Source organism: Phascolarctos cinereus, unplaced genomic scaffold, assembly GCF_003287225.1.
Source record: "Phascolarctos cinereus isolate Bilbo 61053 unplaced genomic scaffold, phaCin_HiC Scaffold_3;HRSCAF=262, whole genome shotgun sequence".
NCBI lineage: Eukaryota > Metazoa > Chordata > Mammalia > Diprotodontia > Phascolarctidae > Phascolarctos > Phascolarctos cinereus.
In genome coordinates, this window is record NW_027555736.1 from 57,180,244 (window position 1) to 57,205,573 (window position 25,330).

The following is a 25,330-nucleotide window of genomic DNA, read 5'->3' on the forward strand; positions in this document are numbered from 1 at the left end:
GGTAATGGAGGAGGGAAGTCTGAACTGGGAGTCTGGTTTGTTGTTCTATTCATTGGTGTGTGTGATTGAATTCAATTCAGTGCAGTTTATTCAATGAAGATAGGTCCAGAGATAGAAGGTCAAAAAATGAAACATTTCTACCCTCCAGGAGTTAATCCAAACCAATTCAATTCAATTAAAATTAAATTAAATTAAATTAAAATTTATTAAGCAGATACTCTGTGTCAGGCACTGTGCTAAGCACTGGGGATACAAAGAGGCAAAAGTCAATCCTTGCTCTCAGGGAATGTAACCCCTTTCTAACTCCACTGAGCGATGTAATGGGAACATAGACAAGTAAATACAAAGTAACTTTAAGAGGGTGGTCCCAGAATCCTTCAATGTAAGCCTCAGTTTCCTTATCTGTAAAATTGGGAGAATAATCCTCAAAAAAATTTTTTTAAAGTAAAAGAACTATGAAATGGGAACTATGGTGAAGGAGGATCAACAATAATAACATTCATATAGTGTTTTTGAATTTAAAAAAGCACCTTACATACATTATATCATTTGAGACTCACACCAACCCAGGAGAAATATGAATCCCATTTTACAGATGAGGAAACTGAAGGTCCGAGAGGTCCTTGTTTCTCCTTTGTGTGTTGCCCCACTAGAGTGAAGATCCTTAAGGGCACCAACAGTCTCAATAAATGTTCTAACTATGCTTATTATTTTACTTCTTCTAGGCCTTGATTTCCTAATCAGTAAAAGCTGGGGGGAATGGATAATAATAATAACAACAATTAGCATTGATATAGGTACTGTAAGGTTTGCAAAGTACAAGTCATCTCATTTGAACCTATGAGGTAGGTTTGTTATTCCCATTTTACAGATGAGGAAATTGAGACAGACAAAGGTTAAGTGACTCACCCAGAGTCACACAGCTATTTAAGTACTCTATCCAGCACACCATCTTACTGCTCTAATCACCTTGATATTCATGGGGGCAAAACAAAGCTCAAAGGTTAGTCCAAGTGATCCCTAAGCTGTTCTAAATCTTGCAGTCCTAATGGCTCTAATGGACTGCCGTGGAATTGGAATCAGAAGACCAGAATTCAAATTCTAAGTCTTAACTTACCTTAGGTAAGTTAAGTAACCTCTTTCAGTCCTAGTATCTCACAACTCTATTTATCCAGGCATATAGCAATGATGCTACCAAGCAGCTGCTACTTCTTTTTATTATTATTATTATTATTATTATTATTATTATTATTATTATTATTAATTTATTTTGATTTATCAACAATTACTTCCATATGCTTTTGAGTTTAAAATTTTTGTCCCCCTTCTCCCCACCACCCTCCTCAAGACGGCGCACAATCTGATATAGGTTATATATATACATTCTTGTTAAACATATTTTCAGGTTAGTGATGTTGTAAGTAAAAATTAGAACCAATAGGAGGAACCACCAGAAAGAGGAAACAAAACTCAACAGAAGAGAAAAAAAATAGCAAATAGTATGCTTCGATCTGCATTCAAATTCCATAGCTCTTTCTTTGGATGTGGATAGCATTTTCCATCACGAGGCCTCTGGAGATATCTCAGATCCTTGTATTGCTGGGAAGGGTTAAGTTTATCAATATTAGTCATTGCACAACGTGGCTGTTATTGTGTACAATGTTCTCTTGGTTCTGCTCACTTCACTCAGCATCAGACCATACAAGTCTTTCCAAGTTTTTCTGAAGTCTACCTGCTCCTCATTTCTTCTTTTCCTTTTTTTTTTTTATTTTTTGTCAGGCGATTGGGGTTAAGTGACTTGCCCAGGGTCACACAGCTAGTAAAGTGTTAAGTGTCTGAGGCCACATTTGAACTCAGGTCCTCCTGAATCCAGGGCCAGTGCTTTATCCACTGTGCCACCTAGCCACCCCTCCTCATTTTTTATAGCACAATAGTATTCCATTACATTCATATACCACCACTTGCTCAGCCATTCCCCAAGGAGCTCCTACTTCTTAGGACTGTTTTGAGGAAAGTGATTTGTACACCTCAAAATGTCATACGAAAAACCAAGAAAAATAAAGTGAAAAAAATACGCTTCAATCTGTACTCAGAGTTCATCTGTTCTCTCTCTGGAGGTGGATAACATTTTTCATCATGGCTCTTTTGGAATTGTCTTGGATCATCATATTGATCAGAGGAGTTAAGTCTTTCACAGTTGATTAGTGTTAAAATATTTCTGTTACTGTGTCCAATATTCTCCTGGTTCTGCTTATTTTACTTTGTATTAGTTCATAAAAGTCTTTTTTTAAAATGTGATATTTATTTGTTGAATTTACACGTGAGTTCATTTACAAAAGAAAAGTTACAGACAAATGTAGCTTTCAGTGCAGTTTCAAATATTTTAAGAACAGGCAACAGTCCCTGAGCATTTGGAATGATAATATTGAATGGCACGTGAGTCATTTCCCCTTTGTGTGTGTGTGTGTTTTTCTACCCCTCCCCAGGGAGAGGAAGGGAAAAGAGTTGAAGAAAATGTCAGTGTCAATAAAAATAAAGCCATTCAAATAAAAACTCTTTTAGCAAATCAGAGGAATTTTAAGTTGGGGATAAGTAACCCTCCTGAAGTTGGCAGTGGTTGTCCTGGAAGGTGCATAATTTAAAGGCTAAAAATGTCCTGGTTGTCAAAAAAATTTCACTTCCCAATTTGCTACCTTTAGACCCATGATCTCCTAAAGCCAGGAGTTACTCCTGCTATGAAAGAGGGACCAATCTTATAGATACTAAAAAGGTAGGGTTTGCAATGACAAAGTTTATTTGGTTTGCTGCAGCCTGTATTTGGTTTCAGAAGTATAAGCACTCAATGAATGCTGGCCCTTTGGATAAGCAGCATCTCCTCATCTCAGACCCTGTAGGCTAACAAGATTTTAATTCCCCAAAGAGATGGCATAAAGCCTTAATATGTTGTCGTATGTATTCTCTAAGGCTCAGGCTTAGTGAGACACTATGCGATGGCCCACTGCTTTAAAAAAAAAAGGAAAAGAAAACCCCAGCAACAAAATGGGACACTCTACTAGTAAATTAGGATTATAACCAAAAAGGACAGTCTGGATAAAATGATGGCTAGGAACAAACAATGAACTGAAGTATGGGTTGCAGATCAGTTCATATGTCTTCCCAGGTTTCTCTGAAACCATCCCGTTCATCTTTTCTTCAAGCACAGTAGCATTCCATTACAATCATATACCATTACTTGTTTAGCTATTCCCCAATTGATGGGCATCCCCTCAATTTCCAATTCTTTGCCACCACAAAAAGAGCTGCTATAAATATTTTTGTACGTGTGGATCCTTTTCCTTTTTCCACCCTGTCTGTTTCAAACCTCCCTGTCCCCTTTCTTTAGGCATAATTTCATCAATTCCAGCTCCATACTCACTCCTCCACATTCATGTTGCCTTTTATGTTTCATTTTACTTTATTTTTTGATGAACAAGAATTTGTTTTCTTTCAATTTAAAAGGAAAAAGAAAAAAGAAAACCAAAATACTTATAACAAATATGTACAGTCACGCAAAACAAATTCCCATATGGTCCATGTCCAAAAACGTAAGGCTCATGCTATGTTTTTAAATTTGATTTACATAGCCAAAGGAGAACTAGTTATCTTCTTCTAAAAGTGGAATGGAAACTTCTGAACCTCTGAACTCCCCTATTTCCGTTGAATGCACTGTCATTCTGGAATTCCAGTAGCCCAAGTTTTCAGCCTTGGTCTTCCTTGACTCTTCTTTCTCCTGTTCCCTACCTATCCAACAATTCCCCAAGTCTAGTTCATTCTACCTCCAGGGCACCTCTAGCATCCATCCCCTTCTGTCCACTCTGATGGACCTCTTCACTTCTCATCTGACCTATTGAAATAGCCTCCTATTTCTTCCTCAAATTTGTCTCCTTTCCAATCCATCCTCCATACTGCTAAAGTGATATTCCCAATGCCCAGTTCTGAACATGTCACGTCTCTGCTCAACAAACAATAGTGACTCCCTATTACTTCTAGGATCAAATGACAGTTTCTCTGTTTGACTTTCTCATGCTTTGCTCCCCTCCACACTCTACACTAGCTTACTTGAACACTCCGACTCCTATCTCTGTGTCTTTGAATTGGCTGTGCCCCACACCTGGAATGCTCTCTCCCTTCCAATCTGCCTCTTAGTCTTCCTGAATCAAGACCTAAGAAGGATCCCCACTCTGTGGAAGGCTTGCCCTGCGCCCCTAGCTTCTTTCTGAGATTACCTACCATCACTTGTATAAATCTTGAATCTAGCTGGTTATTTTCCTGCTTGCCTTCCCCATTAGAATGCAAGCTCCTTGAAGGCAGGTATTATGCTTTGCCTTTCTTTGAGTTCTTGGGGTACAAATAGCATGGTGTCTGGCATATAGTAACCCTTTTAAAAATAATAATAAACTGTTAATAAATGCTTTTTGTCTGTTGAATGACTGGCATAGACTCCACCCTACGTTTTCAGGCTCATTATATATTAATCCCCCTCTACCTGTAGTTTTATTTAAACTGGACTTTGTGCATTGATGGAGGTAGTTTCTCCATCAGGGAGTGCCCTATCCCATGCATATCAATCCCAAGTTCATTCCCTATCCGTCATGTAAATGACACACAAGTATACACGAATATGCATGAGCTGGAGAAGTTCACGTGGTTAGGTTTTTACAAAGGAGCCTGAGCGCCCGGGGATAAAGGAGGCGGAGCCTTTGGTATTTTCAGTCAGGCTATGTCCTGGACAGCTTCAGCACCAGGGACCTTCGCTTTCCCCCTGCTCCATAAAGGTAGGAAATGTTCCCTTAGATTGGCCATAGAACTAGAAAAGAAGCTGCCCTCGTTGGGGTTCAAGAGAGGAGATGGAGGGCGCGTTTGGCCTTTTTCAATCAGGCAGTATTCACGGCAGCTCCCAACGTCTAAGGCCCTCCCCTTCCGCTGAGGTCCTTTGGCGAGCGCTGATATGATTGGCTGTTGCTGCTCGCGGCCCTTTCCCTCTCCTGCTGCTGGAGGAGCCGGCCGCCACCATGGTGAGTCTTCCTGGGGTCTAGACGCCATCCGTCTCGCATCTGCGCCATCCTTCGGCTCGGCTCTCGACTCTTCTCTCAGCCCGTCTCCTGGAGGCCTCTTGTCCGCTCCGATGTTGAAACTAGCCGGGAACCGCGCTCCAAGAGCGGCGAGTTGTGGGCAGAAGGGGCACGGGGCCGGGCCGGGCTGGTTTGGGGCCTAAGGAGCGGGAGGGGAGGGATGGGATGGGCACGGGAGGTCGGGGCTCCGGCTTAGTCCGTGGGAGGTGCAGGGCCGCCTGTCTGAGGCTCGGTTGTCTCGTCTGTGAAATGGGGACAGGCCCGGCCTTCACAGGGCTGGGTGGGGTAAAGCTGGAGTAAAGAAGCTGCAAAGTGTCGATTCTCAATAGGTGATTCGTTAGAGGGAGCCCAGCCGCAGATGTGTCGGAGCCTGGCGTGGTCCTTATTCAGAGCTGGGCTGCCGCTTCGCACTTTAGTGGGAGTCTGAAGGGAATTCACGCGTGTCCGGGTTTTCTGTGCAATTACAGTCATGTCGCTACATTCCCCTTTTTTCTTCCTTTCCGTGACACATGAAGGGTCCCGTTTCCCTTTGGTACCAGTGGTTGCAGAAAGGGATTGTAGGGGAAACGTAGAGAATCTTATTTAGCCATGGGGAGGTGGAGGTCCCCAGCGTAAGGCTTTTAAAAAACTTAAACAACGCCAAGTAGGTTTCCTTTGTGTCTTCCCCCCCCCCCCCATTGAGGAAATCATAAGTTAGAGATTTACCGGAATTTAAAAGTTGGAAGGGACCCCAGGGGAATTTTAGCACAAACCAATTTGAACCCCGACTCCCAAGTGAGATAAATTACTATTTCGTTATACTGTTTGTCATTACTCTTCCTAGACTGTAAACATTTTCCACTTTTGTATCCTTAGTGCCTAGCATAGAGCCTTGGAGGTAAGTTGCCCTAAGCCATGGAATCTGTTGCTAGACATTTTGCACTTAGACTGTACTGCTGTTTAGAATAGTGTTTGGGAGTAAATGTCTTGAAACTTGAAGAAACTAGCCTACTTTGATTTATTTGTTTCTGCCACTGTACTGAGGTGCAGTACTAGGCAATTTTTCTCTTTTTTCTTTGCAAATTTTTATTGCTTTTTATGGCACCCACATTGCTTCCTGTGTCCCTCTTTCCCTGCCTCCTAGATAGCTAGCCCTTAAAAAAAGAACAAAAAACCTCCTACTGACAGATCTAATGACTTAGAATGTCAGAAGCTTATGGGGTCAAGGTGGAAAGCTCCACAATTTTACCATCATGAAACACTGTTGCAAAGGCCCTGTGTGGAAAATAGGACCCAAGATAATATGGCAGCTTGAATTGAACTAAGACAGACCACACAGAAGTTGGTAGCTCCTCGATGATGCCTTTGTAATGATACTTTCAGTTCAATTTCCGGTCAGAATAAGAACTTAAACTATAGTCCGAATGGAAAATGCTGTGGAATGGTCTGTACAACCAAGAAATGATTCAGATTATTTTTAGTTTGGTCTGTGATTTTGATGTTGGGAACTCTCAGCAGGGAATCTTCCTATGTCCTATGTACCTTTTATGGTCCTAGAGAGTTGTCTGAGGCCCTGAGAGGCTAACTGACTTAACCTGTATCACACAGTTAGCATGTGTGTCAGGCTGCATTTGAACTTAGGTCTTTTTGACTTTGAAATCTTCTTTATTACACCAGACTGCCTTCCTTAATTTTTCTTAATTTTTTTTTTACATTTGCAGAATGACACTGTAACCATCAGAACCAGGAAGTTCATGACAAACAGACTTCTTCAGCGTAAACAGATGGTAAGAATATCAGTCAGATTTATTTTTATACCCTTAATTTCTTATGCTATACTTTATTATATGCGCACAAAATTATAAATACACTCTTTTTTTAGGTTATAGATGTCCTTCATCCTGGAAAGGCCACAGTGCCCAAGACTGAAATTCGAGAAAAACTGGCCAAGATGTACAAGACAACTCCAGATGTCATTTTTGTCTTTGGATTCAGAACCCATTTTGGTGGTGGCAAAACAACAGGCTTTGGCATGATTTATGATTCCCTTGACTATGCAAAGAAAAATGAACCAAAGCACAGACTTGCAAGGGTAGGTATCTTGTGATTGATTATTAATGCAATGAAGCAGCACATAAAAATTTGAACTCTATAAAGAAATGACCTTTCTGTTAAAGGCAGATTCTGACGTATGCAGAATTGATCCCATTCCATCCTGTCTTCTCCAGTAGATTTTCCCTTCTGTCATCCCTGCTCACTATTCACTAATCTTCAGTCTCTCCCTATCTATTGGCTGCTTTCTTTCTGCCCACAAATCTACCCATGTCTCCCTTACCCATAGAACTCCTTTGACCCATCTTGCTGTCTTCCTATACTTTTCCTTCTCCTTGTGGCTGAACTCCTGTGAGAAGGCTGTCCAGTTATAGTCAGTGCCTCCTTCCTTTCCTCCCACTTAGCTCTGTAGACTGGCTTCTCCCACTATCATTCATCTGAAACCCATCTCTCCAAAGTTCCTTTTTCCCAACTGTAGCTTCACTCTCATTTGTGTCTCCTGGTCCTCCTTCAAGTCTTACTCAGTTTAAAATCCCACCTTCTGCAAGAAGCCCCTTCATGCCAGTGTCACCTCTTGTTTACCCTCTGCATGTCTCATGCACATGGTTTGTGTGTCTCTGCCTCTCAGCTGGGTTCCCTTAGGGCGAGGTCTTTTCTTTGCACAGTACCTGGATTAATGCTTGACTAACTGGGGCCTGTTGTCTTGTTATTTTGCCAGCTGGGGGATACTTTTGAGATGAATGAAATGGCAGCTGGTGGAACAACAAGAGTAGGTTTAGTCTCTCAAAGAAGATGATGAGGTTTTCAAGCAAAATTTCATGCCTTTGCATAGAATACTGGGATTATGTTTTTCTTTTACTTCAAGAGTTGTCTGATTTTAGTGGAAGTACTGGCCTATAGGACATTGATGCATTCATTCATTCCATAAAAATGGAGCACACTCCAATGTTCAAGGCACTGTGGGTCTTGGGCTGGGCCCTAGCTGTGGGTGAGATGGGATCAGCACCTTTAAGGAGCTTGCTGTCTGAGAGTAGATAGGGAGAGTATTGGCATTATCAGATGGCATATTCGTTTGAGTATTTGATCTTTCCCCTTTTTAGCATGGTCTGTATGAGAAGAAGAAGACATCAAGAAAACAGCGAAAGGAACGCAAGAACAGAATGAAGAAAGTCAGGGGTACTGCAAAGGCAAATGTCGGTGCTGGCAAAAAGGTACAGTATATTGAGGGAAGAACCTCACTGTAAATAAATGTAAAATTGGTTTTATAGAAAGGAATGGTTTTTTTCACTGAATAACCTTTCTTAATATTTTCCCCCTACTTTTTCTGGATAACAGAAGGTAATATTTTTAAGATGCTACATCGTAGAATGCCATTTGGTAGTTTAGCTTTGCCACTTTATAACTTGGTAGTTTGGGTTCTACGTTGGTCCACTTATACTGATCCCAGCTTCTCGGAAATTGGAATCAAAAGCCTCCTATCATTTAGGTTCTGTTTATTTTTTCATCATGGGCAAGCAGCACAAGTTCTCTAGACTTAATCAGGTCTTTAAAACTGCTGCCTCCCCACGGAACAGTATATTTGAATCAGTGTCATGCATATCTCCCTAGTGGGCTGGAGAAGTAGTTCTTGTATTAAGTTTGCTGTGTTACTTTCCAGTTCCCCATGAATCATGTCTCTTGCTGGTAGCTTTATAATAGCATTGTGCTAAGCAGCTTAGAGGCTGAATAAGATGGTGGGTTGTTAAATGGTTAACAAGTGCTTCTGCCGCATTCAGTCGTAACCTGTTCTTTTGCCTTTCTTCCATACTTTCTTGGATTTCTTGTTCATCAGAAATGAAGTGTCTAGCAGGTACTGAGTTTGAACACAGCGTGATGATTGTAGAGACTGCATCACACTTTTGTTTCTGCTTTGCATGTCTGCTTTGGACTTATGGTATTCTGTAGTACAGAATATCATGCTTTAGAACAAGGACAGTTAAAGACCAAAGAAGTGGAAACTGATCATCTTTGTTTCTTAAATGCATGTTATGTTGTGGATTGACCCAGGGGTGGGGTCTCAAAATAATAAAGCTGTTTACCTTGCTCTGGGGGAAATGTGTTGAGGAAAAAGTTGTCCATTTAATTATTTGTAAAAGTTTTAAGAGGCCCACCACAAAAGAAATGTATGTATAATGACCACTTGGAGTTAGTTGCTTTCCAAATGGAAAAGCAAATTCTGTCAAACTTAATTTTTTTTTGTATTACACCAACCTTTCTCATCTTTTCTAGTTAATTTCTAGTGTCTATTGTGAAAAGAGAACCCTTTAGTAGATATGGGTTGTTTTTTTTTAAGTTGATCAGATATGTTCTGACTCCAGTATAAATTGGAATTTGACGTATTTTTTGCAGCCTTAGACATTGATCAAAATCCTGTGAATTCATCCTTTTAACATTAAAAATGCCTTTGCGATTATTTTCTTAGTGATACCACTAAGAATAAGCACTATGAATTATTGGTTCCCAGTGCTTCATTTGCTTCTTCAGAACTGTCAAAAGTTGGCCCAACAGGGTCCAGGGATGAAAAAAGATTAAGTCACAGTTTGCCCTTTGAGATCAATTGAAAGATATTTAACACATTGATTTCTCTTTCCCATTCAGATTTCTAGCTTTATTGTCTCAATTGCTAACATTTTCTCAGAGTACAATGTTAAGTGATAGGCTCTGTGTGCTATCAGTGTCATGTTGTCTATTTGTCTGCAAAGTCAGAATGATCATTTCTAAGATGAAGCACAACTAGTACTGGTAACAGTTGTGTGGGAACTCGTATAAAAGACTGTTGGAAGCACCAATACCAGTTGTTCTTTTCAGCCAATTGTCAAGAGTAGTTGTAAATTTTAACTTCAGCTAAATTCTGTTTTTGCTGTTTTCTTCCTTTAGGTATGTCAGTTAAAATCCTATGAAAGAAAGTTGATTGCATGAGAATTTAAGCTTTACTCAAGTTCAGTGTTCTATAATTTATCATGCTTGTCCTTGAGTCAGTTTAAATTGTTAACCATACAAGGTTGCTTTGAGTACTTGAACTTGGTCTATCTAAATCAGGAGTAGATTTAGTAGACCAGATTGTTATAGTTCCTAGGTATAATGAATAAGCTTTTCATTTTGAGACTATCAGTCACCAGTCACCCTGTTTTCTTGTAATCCAGTAGTGATTTGAGACTCTTCCCATAAGTGGTAATACTAAAATCATTGTCTAGAAATAAGTACTTAACTGTGACTTGTACTACTCTGTGAAAAGCTAAAGAAAACTATGAGGTATTTGATTGCATGCACTTACATGCAGATCATTTTACCTTTGGAGTTTGAAAGTAACTATTAATGACACTTTTCTTTCCTTTGTCTTTCTCCCTCCTGCTGCCACTGATTCAGTGAGCTGGAGATTTCACAACAGGTAGTGTAATTCAAGCTTTTTGTTTAGATGAGTAGTCTTTTTAGTTACCGATAGCCGGTTTAGAGAAGCATGTACATTAGAAAGTAGATGTGGAAATGTTCTATAAAGAGCTCTGATAGCATCTTAATATCCAAAAACTAAACCTTTTAACTGATAATAGTTCATTTCTTATTAGATAAACCGTAGACTAGAACTTAATAAAATTAACATTTAACTCATTTTACTGTTATATTGAACATTGACCAAAATAACTAGGTTGGTTCTTGATTTACTAATAATACATTTTTTCTTTTTTTAAATTAATTTATGTTTAATTGTCAACTAAATAAGATTTTGACTTCTGAATTTGCTCCCCTCCCCCCCCTCCCCAAGATGGCTTGCAATCTGATATAGGCTCTACATACGAATAATACATGTGTTTGCATGGATATTTGATTTGTTAATTACCGGCTTGGAATCTTAGTAACTCACTTTAGTATATTTTATTTTTTTTTACAGAAGGATTAAAAGGCACTATGGAAGATGTTTATCCGTAAAGAAAATTTTTCGTCAGAGCATAAATAAACTATGTAAAAACTTCCAAAGCCTTCAGTGGGTTTTGTATATATAATAGCTTTGAGGAGAATCTGGGGTAGCTACGTGGTGCAGTGGATAGAGCCCTGGCCTTGGAAGTAGCAAGACTTATCTTCCTGAGTTCACATCTGGCCTCAGACACTAGCTGTGTGACCCTGGGCAAGTCACTTAATCCTGTTAGCCTTAGTTTTCTCATCTGTAAAATGAGCCAGAGAAGGAGATGGTAAACCATTCCAATATCTTTGCCGAGAAAGCCCCACAGAAAACGGATGATGAATTGGACACAACTGAAATGACTCAACAAGGTGGAATCTGTTATAATCTACATGACACAAATTTTGATATTAACAAATGTGTGTGTCTATATATACATATGTATATATCAAATATTGACTTGAAATAGTACACGAACTGATTTTAAAAGGTGCCCCCACTTACTTTCCCCCTATTCAGCAAGTGACATGTCTGTAAAAACAGGCATTACTTTTGGTTTATGTCTAGAATTGTGTATTTTTAGAGATATCCAATTGATATCAACTATTACAACCCTAAAAGCAGTGATTTTTTTCAGTCTGTTTTCACAAGTTGATAATGTAAGTGTCAATATTTAATTGTTTTTATCAAGTGCTTCCTGTGTCCCAAGCACCAGGGATGTAGATATAAAAGCAAGCAACCAAGCATTTTAAATGCCTGCTAGGTGCCAGGAGATTCAACTACCAAGAATGAAACAATCTCTACCAATAAAGAGCTTTCATTCTAATGGAGATAAACACACGCACATGATTGATGGCCAGGGGGAGTAACTTGGGTCAAGAAAATTATAGGAATGAAGAAGGATGCTATAAGGCCAATAGATGGGACGTATCCCACCTGAAACCGTGACAATGTGGTTGTAGAAATTAAAGAGTAAGGAAAAAGCAAGGTGGTTTAGCAGGTGGCTGGAGAGGAGGAAGTGAAGGTAGGCAACAGCATAGCCTGGGGGTGTCCTGAAATGGTGGTCTAGAAGGGGGTTCCAGATAGGGAAGCAGGTGTCTGCAGGTGATTGGCACCTGTAAACACCTCTTTAACAGGAGGGTCCTTTTCCCAACTTTGACTTGAGATAAGCGTAACCTGGGGGAGTAAATATTGTTGCATTACTCATGGATTTTTTTTTCTTTTCCCAGAGCCTAGTTTTCCTGCGTTTCAAATAGGTACTTAATTTTGAATTTCAATTCTAGCCAAATTTTCAATTGGGAAAACATTTAAGTTGTCTGATCATCTGCTAGATTATCAGGTCTTCTAGATAATAGCCTTTCCCCAGCTTCCTTTTCAGTGTGGTAGAAATTTAGAATACTATCAGCCTAAGTTAGGTATAATTTGGGACGAATCTTTTATTAAAAAGAAGTCCTTAGCCATTTATAAATATTCACCCAATATATTGTGTACTTAGATTCTTCAAAGGAAAAAAGTTTACAGTACTTGATCCCTACCCTGAGGATGGGGTGGTATAAACAATGGGTGGAGTGTAAATGTTGAGTCCTAAAAGTGATAAAACTGATTAACAGATAAAAGTAGTACTTGCCCTTAAGGAACTTATATTCTACCAGAGCCTATTTCAGAGATTACGTTGTGTTCAATATTGGGCTTTTTGTTTTTAAAATTCATGTGAAATTTTGTGCTGCAAAATGGTGTTTTAGCTTTATGGAAAATTGGTTTCTGGATCCATCTAATAACACTGCCATCCCATGAAACAAATACCTATAAGATTATAGGATTTGATTTCAAGGTCTTCTGGAATCATCTAGTATAAATGTCTCATTTTACAATGTGATTTAGTGGCAGTAATCCAGTATTCTTTATTGTAACAGTTTGATTGAGATGTTTGTAGAGGTTGCTGAAAGCCAGGTCTTCAAGTCTTCATGGCAAAGTTCTAGCAGAAGTTAGAAGGAATTTCCTAACCTTAAGTCAGTTAGTTGTCTGGGACCATGGACTTTGAATCAACACAAGACACAGTAAAAAAAGCATTAGTTTAATTTGAACCTGGAGTACTTCGGCCACCTTTTGTTAGCTGTTAGTTTTCCCTTAGCCCAGTGATGCCTCATAGCTTTCTAATGGACTGGAGTTAGTGTTAGCTTTAGCAGTTGTGATTAGACAGCACTCGTCAGTGCTGGATGACATCTCTTGGTCATAGTAAAGACTGGCTAGATAGTGGGGAAAAGACATTCTAGGCAGGGGAAACTATACCTTCCAAAGATCTGTACATTCCAACTGTTGGGGGAGTGTAAAAAATATTAGACCTCCTGTTTTAGTTTTTTCTACAAAACTGATTTTCATCTGGGATATGAAGGAAAAGCAAGCAAAAAGCAGTTACTAATGTAGTAGCAGGTAATACAAATCCAGATATTTTAGTTTTAATAAGCTGTTACTGAAAGTCTGGAGTATTGTGTTCAGTCCCAGTCACCACATTTTAGGAAGCTTATCAATGAATTTGAGTTAACAGAACATTGAACTGCCCTCAAGATCATGCATGCCCCCTCCTAATTAAGAATAAAATGTGTCCTTAAAAAGCCATTAATTAGTCTTGGGAAATGAAAACCCTTGGCACCTTTTTCATTGGTCATAGGTAAAAACTAGCTTCCTTGACCTCGTAGTATAATGAACACTAAAGGAATTTTGGTTATAAGCTGGGAAATGAGGAATGAAATGTGCTGACAAAATCCTTGATAGTTGACAGATGGTAACTGATTGAGAGCTTTGAGGCCCAGGGTAAAAGTTACTCCAGATTTGGCTGTTAAAACCTGGGATATGATTTTGAAAAAAAAAACAAAAACTGGAGACGATTTTGGGTGAAGACTTGGAAAATTGGGTACACAAAGTTATCTGTTTTCAGATAAAGTTTCATTATGCTTAAGTCTTAAACATTTAGAATATGTGTGATCAAAAAAGGTGGTGGCTTTTGAATGCTCCAACTGGTAACTGGGATGGAGAGAGCAGCTTTGTGCAGTGAAAAGGAGGGACGTTTTAAATCCTGGCTTTACTGGCTGTACAATCTTGGGCACTTATGTTGTCTCCCGTTGCCTCAGTTTCCTCATCTATAAAGTGGGGGAGGCCTATGAGGTCTCTTCTACCCGTGAGCTTAGGAGTGTTAAATGAAGTAGATCTTGTGAGGTGTAATGAGACTACTTGGATAAGAATCACAAGAGGACAATTATGGTTGGAATGTTTACATTGAAAAAAAATTATAAATGAATCCATTAAAGACACCGAGTCTTAACTGAACATTTATTGAACAATTCCACAAAATTTATTTTATCATTTTTTGGGGGGAAGAAGGGGGAATGTCTCTTGTTTGTATATCACCTATATTTTCTAGAATTCTTTTTTTTCTTCAGAATCCCTGAAATGGGTTTGGTGGGGCCAGGAAAGACACAAGAGCTTTATCAAGGGTGCAGAAGGTGTTTGAAAGAAATTTTGAATCAGCACTCGTTACAATAGAAAGAATTACTTTAAACTTACTTTGAGGTAACCTTTGTTTGGCCTCTCTTAGCTTTCCTTAGGTGCTGGATGGCTTATTGCTTTATGGCCGGAAAGAACTGTCAGTAGTAGTGATTAGAGCGTTGTTGAGGTCAAGCTGCCAGCTCTTTTAATCTATAGCCAACACTGGGTAGGTTGGATTGGTATTGGGGATGGGGCATTCTAGATAAAGGAAACGGTGTATATGAAAGCTAGGAGGGGAGAGTGTGTGAAATATGGCCCTTCAAAGGGATTAGAGTGAAAACAGATACCACAGTGATCGGGAACAGGAAATCTCTTTGAGCCGTAGGGAGAGAAGGCGTCCTCTGTTGCCTGGTGATGATTCTGACCCTCCTTAAAACAGCCTGTGTACCAGGACATCAAGATGCCAGATACTCCATAACCTAGACCTTGGCATCCCAGTTTCTAGCAAATATACTCTTGGGGAGGGAAATTTCATTTCCATTATGTTTTTCAGGTAGTATCATGGGATTATAGACTAACTCCCTCATTTTACCGGTGTGGAAACCGAGGCCCAGAGAAATTGAAGTGACTTGCCCAAGGTTACACAGTATTGAGTGGTAAAGCTGGGAGTAAAATTCTGGTCCTTATTCTTTCCGCTGTGTTAATTAGGACATTAAAATGTTTGTTGAGATTGCCTTTAAAAGTACACAAATGAGTCTTATCATCTGGACTTTGAAAGCAGACCTTAAATAATAGGAATAATAATAATTAGCCTTCATACAGCAGTTTAAGGTTTGAGTTGAGACTGCGTTTTAAAAAAATTGACCAACCCTGTGAGAGGGAATATTATAAGAAACTATAAAAACAAACACTATTATAAGGAGATGTTATTAGAAGTGGTATGGCTAGTTTATCAGGTGCTGGGGTTTGGTGTCAAGATCTGGGTCTAAATTCTTTTTCTGACTTGTGCTCTAGGATGAACGGCAAGTCCATTTACCCTCTCTAAGCTTTAACCTTATCTACTAAATTGTAGATTGGGAGCTGTTGATGAAGGAAGTTCCCACATTGTAGAAACCAGGGACTATGGAAGGATTATAGTTTAAGCATCATCACAGCAAAGTCTGGAATGAGTGGACAAGTTATATGCGTTCAGTGGAGGGAATGATCATTCCACAGCAAACTTCACTGGGCTGAGGTGTTTAGGAATATCTTCATGGATTTGTGGGACTTGATCTGGGCCTTGAATGACAGGGACAAGGCTTCAGGGAAGAGGGAGGGCATCACAGGTGGGGGAATAATGTGAGGGAAAGTGTGTAGGACTGTCTTATGCCTTTCTTTGTATTCGCAGCACTTAGTACAAGTTCCTGGCACATAGTAGGCACTTAATAAATGTTTATTGTCTCAGACTCTGGAGGTAGGAAAGTACAGTTCATATCCCAGGTACAATGAAAGGCCAACTATTGCATCCCCTTAGCATCTTGGGCTGCAAGTAGGAATTTGTGATTCACCATGAAAAGGAAATGCAAAGGGCTTTTTTTTTTTTAAATTAAAAATTAGATCTATCACTAGGGGGTAGTGTGAACAAAGAAATGAAGGAAAGCTGCAGGATTGTTCAGGCCCTGCCATCATGGATATGTGAGAAAGGCTGATGCCAGATCATCCGGAGAGGCTGTCCTTTCTTCTCAAAGATTTAAACAGGTCTGGTGGTTTATTTACAAGGGCTCATCTAGCTAAGAAAATCTGTGCACATGGTTATAAGGACCACTTCCAGTAATATTTTGGACAGGGGTAAACATCTGTAACCATGTCTTTTGAAATCACTATAGATTATGCCTCATGCACATTGTTTTTTCTGTACCTTCTCTACCTTCCCAGCTCTGATTCATGTTACTCCCCTTCATGTCCAACCTTAGATTATTTTATATTCTCTTTATACCCCTGGGACTCGCCTCATAGCCCCCACTCTTTGCCTTATGCTTATATTGATGCCCTTAGTATCACCTCCCTGAAACTATTGAATGTCTACGTATTCTATACTCCCCTTAACTCCCTTGCTCAAATGCCTTCAGTGACTTAATTCTAGGCTGGTATTTTGTCTGACACCTGCCTTTCCAGCCCTGTTTCTACCTACTCTATTTTGCAAGCTCTGGGTTCTAGCAGAAAATGGACTACTAGCTGTTCTCCCAACTTGATCCTCTCTGACCTGCATTCTCACATACCATCCCCATGCCTGGAATGTACTTCATCCCTGCCCTTCATAATCTTTCAAGGTTTGAATGAGGTTCCTCTTCCTCCGTGAAGCCTTCCCTGACTTCCTTCCTAAACCCTTCCTGCTGTCTCCTAAGTCATCCTTGTGTTATACTTATGTGTGTTTATTTAATCAGTTGATTATCAAGGGTTTTGAATTGTCAACTATTTGCCAGGCACTGAGGTTACATGTTCAAAAAATGAAATGATGCCTACTTGTAAAGAACTTATATTCTAATGTGGGAGACAAGAAATACATTGTGTGTGTATGTATATATGTGAGTGTGTGTGACAAGAAATATATTTTATATGTGTATGTGTACTACATACATATACAGTGTGTTTCTTGTCTACATGTATATACATATATACATAGACAAGAAATACATTATGTGTATGTATATATATGAGATACATTGTATATGTGTATATATGCACATGCACATATACAATGTATTTGTCTACATATAATATATAGACAAGAAATATATTATGCATAATACATTTCTTACAGCAGAAATATGAAATGAATAAATACAAATATGTATAAAGTAGTTAAGTACAAAGTATTTTGGGAGGGAAGGCACTCCAGTTGTGGGCTCAGGAAAGGCTTCATGCAGAAGATGGTGAATAGAATTTTGGAGGAGACAAGAGATTCTAAAAAGCATATAAGGAGGGTGAGCATTAAAGGCATGAGAGACAGCCATGGGAAAGGTAGAGAGTGGGGATATAGTGTGTGGTGTGTATGAGGAACAGCAAGAAGGCCACCATGGTGGGACTGATAAGTGCTATATATGGGGCAGCTAGGTGGCACAGTGAATAGCACTCTGGCCTTGGAGTCAGGAGGACCTGAGTTCAAATCCAGCCTCAGACACTTAACACTACCTGTGTGACCCTGGGCATATCACTTAACCCTGATCGCCTCACCAAAAAAAAAGAAAAAAAAGTGCTGTATGAAATTGGAAAGACCATCCTGTAACCAGTCAAGGGTGAAGCCAAGACAAGACTGGGTCCCTTGCTTTCTCTCCAGTGTTAATTCAGTCGGTCACACTGCCTTATTCTTTTTGGCTTATATACCTTGGAAGGAAGCACAAAAAACCCCATCCCACCTGGGTTTCTCCACTTGCAAAGCTTCTGACATGAGCAAACCACAGAAGAGCCTTTTGTGTTTCTTCAGAAAAGTCCTCAGGATGCAGGAGGAGCCAGAGCTATGCTGCATGACATCAATCTCATAGGTTTTTTAAGGAGGCGTTTCCAAGGGACTGGGTGCAATGGCAGCAGGGAAGGTGGAACCTTTCCAACAGCATTAAACGCAACATCCAGCTATTTAGCTGCCCAGGATTTACATCTATGGATTTGTACTCTGCATTACCAAGAAGGGAGAAAGATTTACATCCTCCTCTTCACTGCTGGATTTTTTTTTTCTCCTCCTGGGACTGCTTTAGAGAAAGGTGATGTGTGCTCATTCATCTGAGGATTGGTGCCCCCAGCCTCTCTGCAACTGCTCCCCAGCTCCTGGGACCACACTGCATCAGTAATATGTCTTTAATTCTACTGCCCTGTGGAAATCAAGTTCTCAAAGATTTAATTCAGTTCAAATCAATAAATATTAAATACTCAATCCGTTCAGAACACTGTGTTAGGCACTGCATGAAGTACAGTTTAGACAAGGCAGGGTATCTGACCTCAAGGTGCTTTACGGTTTAGTAGGGGGAATGTGACATATATATAAACAAATACAACACAATGATACATTCTAAATAAATGCATAAATCTTGCTTAATGAGGTGTCTATGGGGAAAGGACATTGCTATAGGTGGAGAGAGGCATATGGGTAATGGAGTATGAAGGGAAGGGGAAGGGTTAGAAATGACCATTGATGATATAGGAGTTAAAAGTGACCTTAAAAACCACCTACTCCAGCTCCCTCATTATATAGATGAGAAAACAGGCCCCAGGAAGTTAAATGACTTGCCCAAGGTAACTTGTAAGTGGCAGAGATTTGTGGGATTTGAGTTTTTTTCTTTTTTAGCTGTCTGCTTGTGCTGAGGGAGGTAGAATTTGAGTTGGTCCTTAAAGACTGGGCAGGAATTACACAGGTGGAGGTTAAGAGGAAGGATTTTAAGACACAGGGAGTCATGCGAACTGAGACAGGAAAATGCAGGCTCTATATGGGGAATAGCAAATAGTCTGGTTAAAGCAGAGAATAGAATACATGAAGAGGAGTAGTATGAGATAAGGTTAGAAAGGAAGGGTGATGTTGATTCTGGAACACATTAAATACCTGGCAGAAGAGTTTGAACTTCATTTGATGGAAAGTAGAGAGCCCCTGGATTTTTGAGCAGAGAAGGGACGTGATCAGGTTTATGAATTGTGAAAACAGCCTGGTAGTGTCACAAAGGAGTCTGGGGAAGGGAAAGAATAAAGAGAGGAACAGCCCTTGAGGTTTGTGTCTCTCATCACCTCTCTCAGGCTATTGCAATAACCTCCCAATCATTCTCATTATTTTACGTCACTCCCCACTGCAATTCAGCCTCCACACAGCTGCTAAAGTGATTTCCCCTTGCATGCAGATCTGACCACCTCCCTCCCCTACCCAGGAGCTCCCTATTGTCTCTAGAATAGAATAGAAATTCCTCTGGCTTTTAAAGCCCTTCAAAACCTGGTCCCAACCTCTTTCTACAGTGTCATTCTATGTTACTTCTCTTCCCCATAACCCAGCTTAACTTGAATTCTCCTTGTTCCTCGCACATGACATCCACTTCTTGTCTTTCATGCTTTTTTCACTGGCAGTCCCAAATGGATGTGTGTGTGTGTGTGTGTGTGTGTGTGTGTGTGTGTGTGTATGTGTGTGTACCTCGCAGCATTCCTCTCTTCCTTCAGGATATAGCTTGAGCACCACCCTCTACATAAAGCCTCTCATACTGCTATTTCCCATCTCCATTTACTTTTGTCTTTATTGTGTGTGTGTGTGTGTGTGTGTGTGTATACATATATATATCTATATCTCTATATCTGTTTATCTCCACATCTGTCAATCTCTAAATGTGGTCACCCTCAACAGTATACAAGTTCCTTGAGAGATGGAATAGTTTTACTCTTTGCCATTGTACCCCCAAGACCTAGCATAATGCCATGTAGATGGTAAATGCTTAATAAATGTTTGTTAATTGATCAATGTTATTACAGAGTTTTGTAACAGCTAAAAAGGTAAACCGAAGCACAAATTTTTTTGAGCGTGATCAATTTATTGGTAAAGTGTGAATCTACCAATAAATAGGATCTCAGCTTCCCCAGTAATCTGAGACTCCAAATGAGGGGAACAGCTTTATTGTATAGGTTTTGAGGAGTATAGAACAAAGAACAGAATAGGGAAGGTGATGTCATGAGGTTGAAGACAACATGATTAGTTACACAGGGAGCAATATGATTGGTTGGAAGTTTGTTAATGAGGGGCTAGCCTTGGTGCCCTCCTTTCCCCTTTGACTAAGAAGTGGTCATTGTTTGAGTCCACCTGTAAGGTAGTAGTCCAGACTTTTTGGACATCAAACTAGATATCCTTGAAGGGTATCTTGGTGGTATAAAGGTATTAGACCAGTCTCCCTGGTGTACACATGTACCCAATGTGAGCAAAATTCCTTGAGGCAAGAACAGAACAGTGATTAGTAAGAAAATAAGGATTTATGAACTTAACATATTACAGAACAACTGAATTGTTCACTAAGTTCAGAGAGAGCCATGACTTAAACAATTGTAGGACCAAAGCAGTTATAGGACAAAATCAATTAACCGTAAATAGGATCGACAAGAAAATGATGCAGAATCAGTCTTGATCATTTCAGCTTCAAGCAGAAAGACCTGTTTGTGGGTGGTGGCGAAGGGATCAGAAAGGAGGAAAAGGTGCGCACGGTATTGTAGAACATGGTCACTGCTTGAGTATGACTGTGGGGGAGAAAGAAGAGACAAAAGATAAGAAGGTCAGGGCCCAAAAGGGTTGTGACAAGCAGCTTGTGGTACAGTGGATGGAAAGTAGAGTCTGGAGTCAAGGAGACCTGAGTTCAAATCTGGCCTCAAAAACTTACTAGCTGTGTGACCCTAGGTAAGTCATTTAACCTATTGTTTACCTCAATTTCCTCAACTGTAAAATGGGGATAATACTAATGTCTACCTTACAGGGTTGTTGCAAGGAACAAGTGAAATAATATTTGCAATGTGATTAGAATAGTTGTCTCCCCCTAGACTCCCCTGCTCCATGCTAAAGCATTGGTCTGAATCTAATAAGATGATATTCAATAGGGTTAAATGTAATGTCTTATATTTGGGTAGAAGAAAATCATATCCACCAATACAAAAAAGAAGAAGCCTGAATAATAAGGGTTATTTTTTTTTTTTAGAGGATCTGATGGTTTTAGTGAACTGCAAACTCCATATGAGTCAGCATTGTCATAGGACAGCCAAAAGGACTAGTGTGACCTTGGCTATGTTAGGAGAGGCCTGGCTTCCAGGAATAAGGAGATGATGTCCTGTACCCTTTTCCAAAGCTCAGCTGGAGCACTGTGCTCAGTTCTCGACACCATGATTTAAGAAGGACATTGATAAGCTAGAGAGGGCCAAAGGAAGGCAGCCAGGGTAGTGAAAGGCCTTGAGTTCATGACACAAGGATTAGGTGAAGGAGCTAGCGTGACTACTCTGGAGAAAAGAAGACTTGGGGGGAACATGATGGCTGTGTAAATGTTGAAACATTAGAAGTCTCATCATGTATAAAAAAGATCAGACTTGTTCTGTTTGGTACCAGAAGGCACCCACAACCAGCAGCAAGGGGTGGAAGGTCCAAAGAGACATATTTAGGAAGAACATCCATAATTAGAGCTTGTGGAAAAGTGGAATGAGCTGCCTTGGTAGGTAGTAGGTTCCCCTTTCTTAGAGGGCTTCAGGCAGAGACAGAATGATCACCTGTCTGGGATGGTCTACTGGGGATTCATTTTGTGTACAGGTTAGATTCTAGAGTTGCTGAGTTCCCTTTCAACTCTCTAGCTCTGTTACTCTCTGGTTCTGGGTTTTGGACAGGGGAGACTGGGTGGAGAACAAAAGCATGGTGTGAATTTGAGATGGTGGTAGGATATCAAGATGGAGACATTCTTGCCGCAGGGTCCTCTGTATCAGAGTGAGAGTTGATGGAAAAAGAGGTTCCCAACAAAGTTAATGTAGGAGGAGGAGACAAGAAATCCAAGGACCTAACCAAACTGGACAAATACCTGAAGACCAAGATGAGGATCCAGGAAGAAGGAAGAAGAAAAGGAACCTTTAGAGAGATGGGAGGAGAGACAGGGGAGGGTTGTGTTTCTGAACCTAGGAGAGGAGAGGCTCTCCAGAAGGAGGGGGTACACTGCAGAGAGGTCAGGGAAGATGAGGACTCAAAAAAGAGTCGCTGGATTCAGAGACTAAGAGGTCACTGGCGACTTCTGAAATAGCACATTCAGTAGATTGTCAGGGATGGAAGCCAGGTTGAAAGAGGTCTAGGAAAAAGCAGATGGTGGGAGAAGTTGGAGGCAGTTGGGGTGGACAATCTTTTAAGAAGTTTGACTGGGATCAGGAGAAAGGAGATGGGATGATAACTGGACAGAGTAGAAGGGTCGAGGGAAGGATTTTTTTTTTTAGGTTTGGGTAGATGAACATATTCCAAGCTATAAATGAATGGATGAATGAAAGAGTATTTATTAAGCATTTACTATGTGCCAAGCACTGTGCAAAGTGTAAGGCATACAGATATGAGGCATCAAGGTGGCACAGTGTGTAGTGTCAGGTCTAGAGTTAGGGAGAATTTAGTTCAAAGTGGCCTCAGATATTTACTAATTGTGTGATCCTGAGGAAGTCACTCAACCTCTGCTTGCCTTGATTTCCTCAACTGTAAAATGGGCATAATAACGCCTACACATAGGGTTGTTGTGAGGATAAAATGACAATATTTGTACAGAGCTTTGTGAACCTTAAAATACTATATAGATGCTAAGCCATATTATCAAATAGAAAAGTGAGATAGTCCCTGCTCTCGTGAAGCTCACTCTAATTATAGAAGACAACACAGATGGTAGAAAGAGTTCTGTTTTTGGAGTCAGTGGAACTTGGTTCAAATCCCAAGTCTGACACATTGTCTCTGTGATTTCAGGCAAGTCCTTTTGCTTACCTAGACCTCAATTCCTCATCTGTAAAATGAATGTTGAACTAAATAGATTCTGAAGTCTCTGATTCTGCTGTAGGGCAGATGGAAAGGCCTGGTTGTCCTTAGAGCACATCAGCAGTAATGCCTGGGGGTCTGAAGGGTGTAGTGGTGAAGCATATGGTAAAGTTTGGTGGCCCTTTGTCTTATCAGAAGGATTGCCTGCATAGCAAAGCAATGTAAGTAGCTCCATACAGAAGCAGCAGGGGTTAGGGGGACTACAGGGGCCTGGTCCATGGCCTTTGGCAGGGGAAGAGTAGGCTTGAGGGTCAGAGTGCAACACAGTCTCTGGATTTCCTCCTGAGAGGGTGGGATTGGTGGTCAGTGTTCAGTCGGGAGGGGAAAAAAAGAAAGGGTGCATTTGGAAGTAGGTGAGAAGGGAAGGTGCCTTTTGGGTGGGTAGTTGGGAAGATGCCAAGAGAAAGGGAGAGATTGAAGATGCGTGATAGAGAGGGTAAGATTGCTGGAGCGTGGGGCAGCTAGGTAGCACAGTGGATAGAGCACCGGCCCTGAAGTCAGGAGGACCTGAGTTCAAATCCAGCCTCAGACACATAACACTTACTAGCTGAGTGACCCTGGGCAAGTCATTTAACCCCAATTGTCTTACCCCCCCCCAAAAAAAAGAAAGAAGAAAGAAAAAAAAAGATCAAGACTATAGGAAGAGGGATTATTAGCCTTAGTGAAGAATAGATATGCCTGGTCCTCTAAGATAGGAGGGAAAGAAGAGAGTCTGTTTCATGATATGGAGAAACATTAAGGAATGTGGGTTGAGGGGATTTCTGTCCCATAGCAGGTCTACTTCGCTTCTGTCATATAGGTCTACTTCACTGAGAAGGCAAAGGCTAAGTCATCCTTCTGTGTGTATATTTATATGTAATAGAGTTGAGTTACTGTGGTGAATGAGCTAGGGAATGAAAAAGAGGAGAGTAGGATTGTTGAGAGTATTGGGTGCCCAGATGTGGTCATGTACTATTAATTTATGAGTCAAGTCGGCTCGCTCATTTGTAATGGGCAGCACCCTACTTACATCTACCACATAACTCTCCATTATCCTTTGGGCTATGCTCAACTTCCACTCTTTGGAGTTCCTCAGCCATAAAATTTCACAGGAAGAATAATGGTGTTAAAAAGCTGGACTTTTGCTTCAGGAACAAAAAACCTTGGAGGTCATTAAAACACTCTGCAATCTCCCAAAGGCAGTCCAACCCACTCTCCACCTACTATTGGGTTCAGAATCCAGTTCACTGTCCATTTTTAAGTATCTGTTCACATTGCTGCAAAAGAATGATGTGAGGAAAATTAATACTGAACTGTATTATTTATTACCAATATTTCTATGTGAATCCATCCATTTCCTAAGACCCCTAACCTCTGGAGGTCAGGCAGTTTCTGAAGGGTATAACTGAATAAGAAAATGAGTCCAAGCTACCAAGGCATTTATCTGGGCAGGGACCCTGGCTTTAATTTACCCTGTAAGCAGATATGGGGTGTATGGATATTTAAGGAGGACTAGCACCTCCAGCATGAGGGCTTGTTAAGCTCTTTTCAGGGTTCCTCATTCACCCTTGGTGTCCATCTGGCACTCAGCTCTCACCTATGGCTCTAAGAAGCTGTAGCATGAGCAGGGGTGGTAAGGCTAAATCAGGTTAAGGGTAACCCAGGGGCCACAAACCCATTAGTGAGTTAGGGGGTTATCTACACCAAGATGTGAAGACTTTCCCTGGTAGAATTGGTGGACGAGAGCAATTTATTTCAATGGCCATGAAGTACGCACAATGGAGCACTTACAGCTTGGTCAGACATCAAAGAAGCTAAGGTGATCCGTTGCATCCCTGGCCATCAACAGTAATCCTGACTTTTGTCTTGCCACTGGCCTTAAATGGCTCTAGAAGAGAAAGGGAGGCTGATGACCTTGTGCAACTCTGCCTCACTTAAATCCAGTTCACCCACGGGTCAAGACATCACCTTGTGATGTCACTGGTCCTCTTTGAAAACAAAGGACAAACAATAACAAAAACAACAGCAAACAGAAACCAGCCTGAGCTAGGTTTTCTCTCAGGGACACCTTCCTTCGTTCTTGCTCTTTTCCTCATCAAAATTTGGGGTCACTTGGTAAAAAAAAAAAAGGGAGACCAAGCCAGTAAAAACCTGGTTGAGATGGCTTGTTTTTCTAACCAAGGTTGCTGGAGACAGCAATGCTGTCATGGAGCAATTAACATTCTTTGGGTGTTAGAAAGGGGCGTGATGAACCACATCTGAAAGCCAGCC

At 40.5% G+C, this 25,330-nt stretch overlaps 1 protein-coding gene across 6 annotated transcripts in view; it reads left to right on the top strand.

Annotated features, from left to right (window-relative positions):
• The first annotated feature begins 4,969 nt into the window (after positions 1-4,969).
• The window catches only part of RPS24 (ribosomal protein S24), a 497,231-nt gene continuing 476,870 nt past the window's right edge, over positions 4,970-25,330 (top strand). Inside the window, exons 1-7 of one of the 6 annotated variants that reach the window (XM_021006168.2) lie at positions 4,973-5,200; positions 6,812-6,877; positions 6,973-7,182; positions 8,243-8,353; positions 8,974-8,991; positions 10,548-10,569; positions 11,068-11,153. In XM_021006168.2, coding sequence (XP_020861827.2) covers positions 4,988-5,200; positions 6,812-6,877; positions 6,973-7,182; positions 8,243-8,353; positions 8,974-8,979 — 606 coding nt within the window. In that variant the 5' untranslated portion in view covers positions 4,973-4,987 and the 3' untranslated portion in view covers positions 8,980-8,991; positions 10,548-10,569; positions 11,068-11,153. Of the gene's footprint in view, positions 5,201-6,811; positions 6,878-6,972; positions 7,183-8,242; positions 8,402-8,973; positions 8,992-10,547; positions 10,570-11,067; positions 11,154-25,330 lie in introns of those variants that run through there. The other 5 variants (XM_021006169.2, XM_021006170.2, XM_021006167.2 and 2 more) reach the window with 5 other exon arrangements.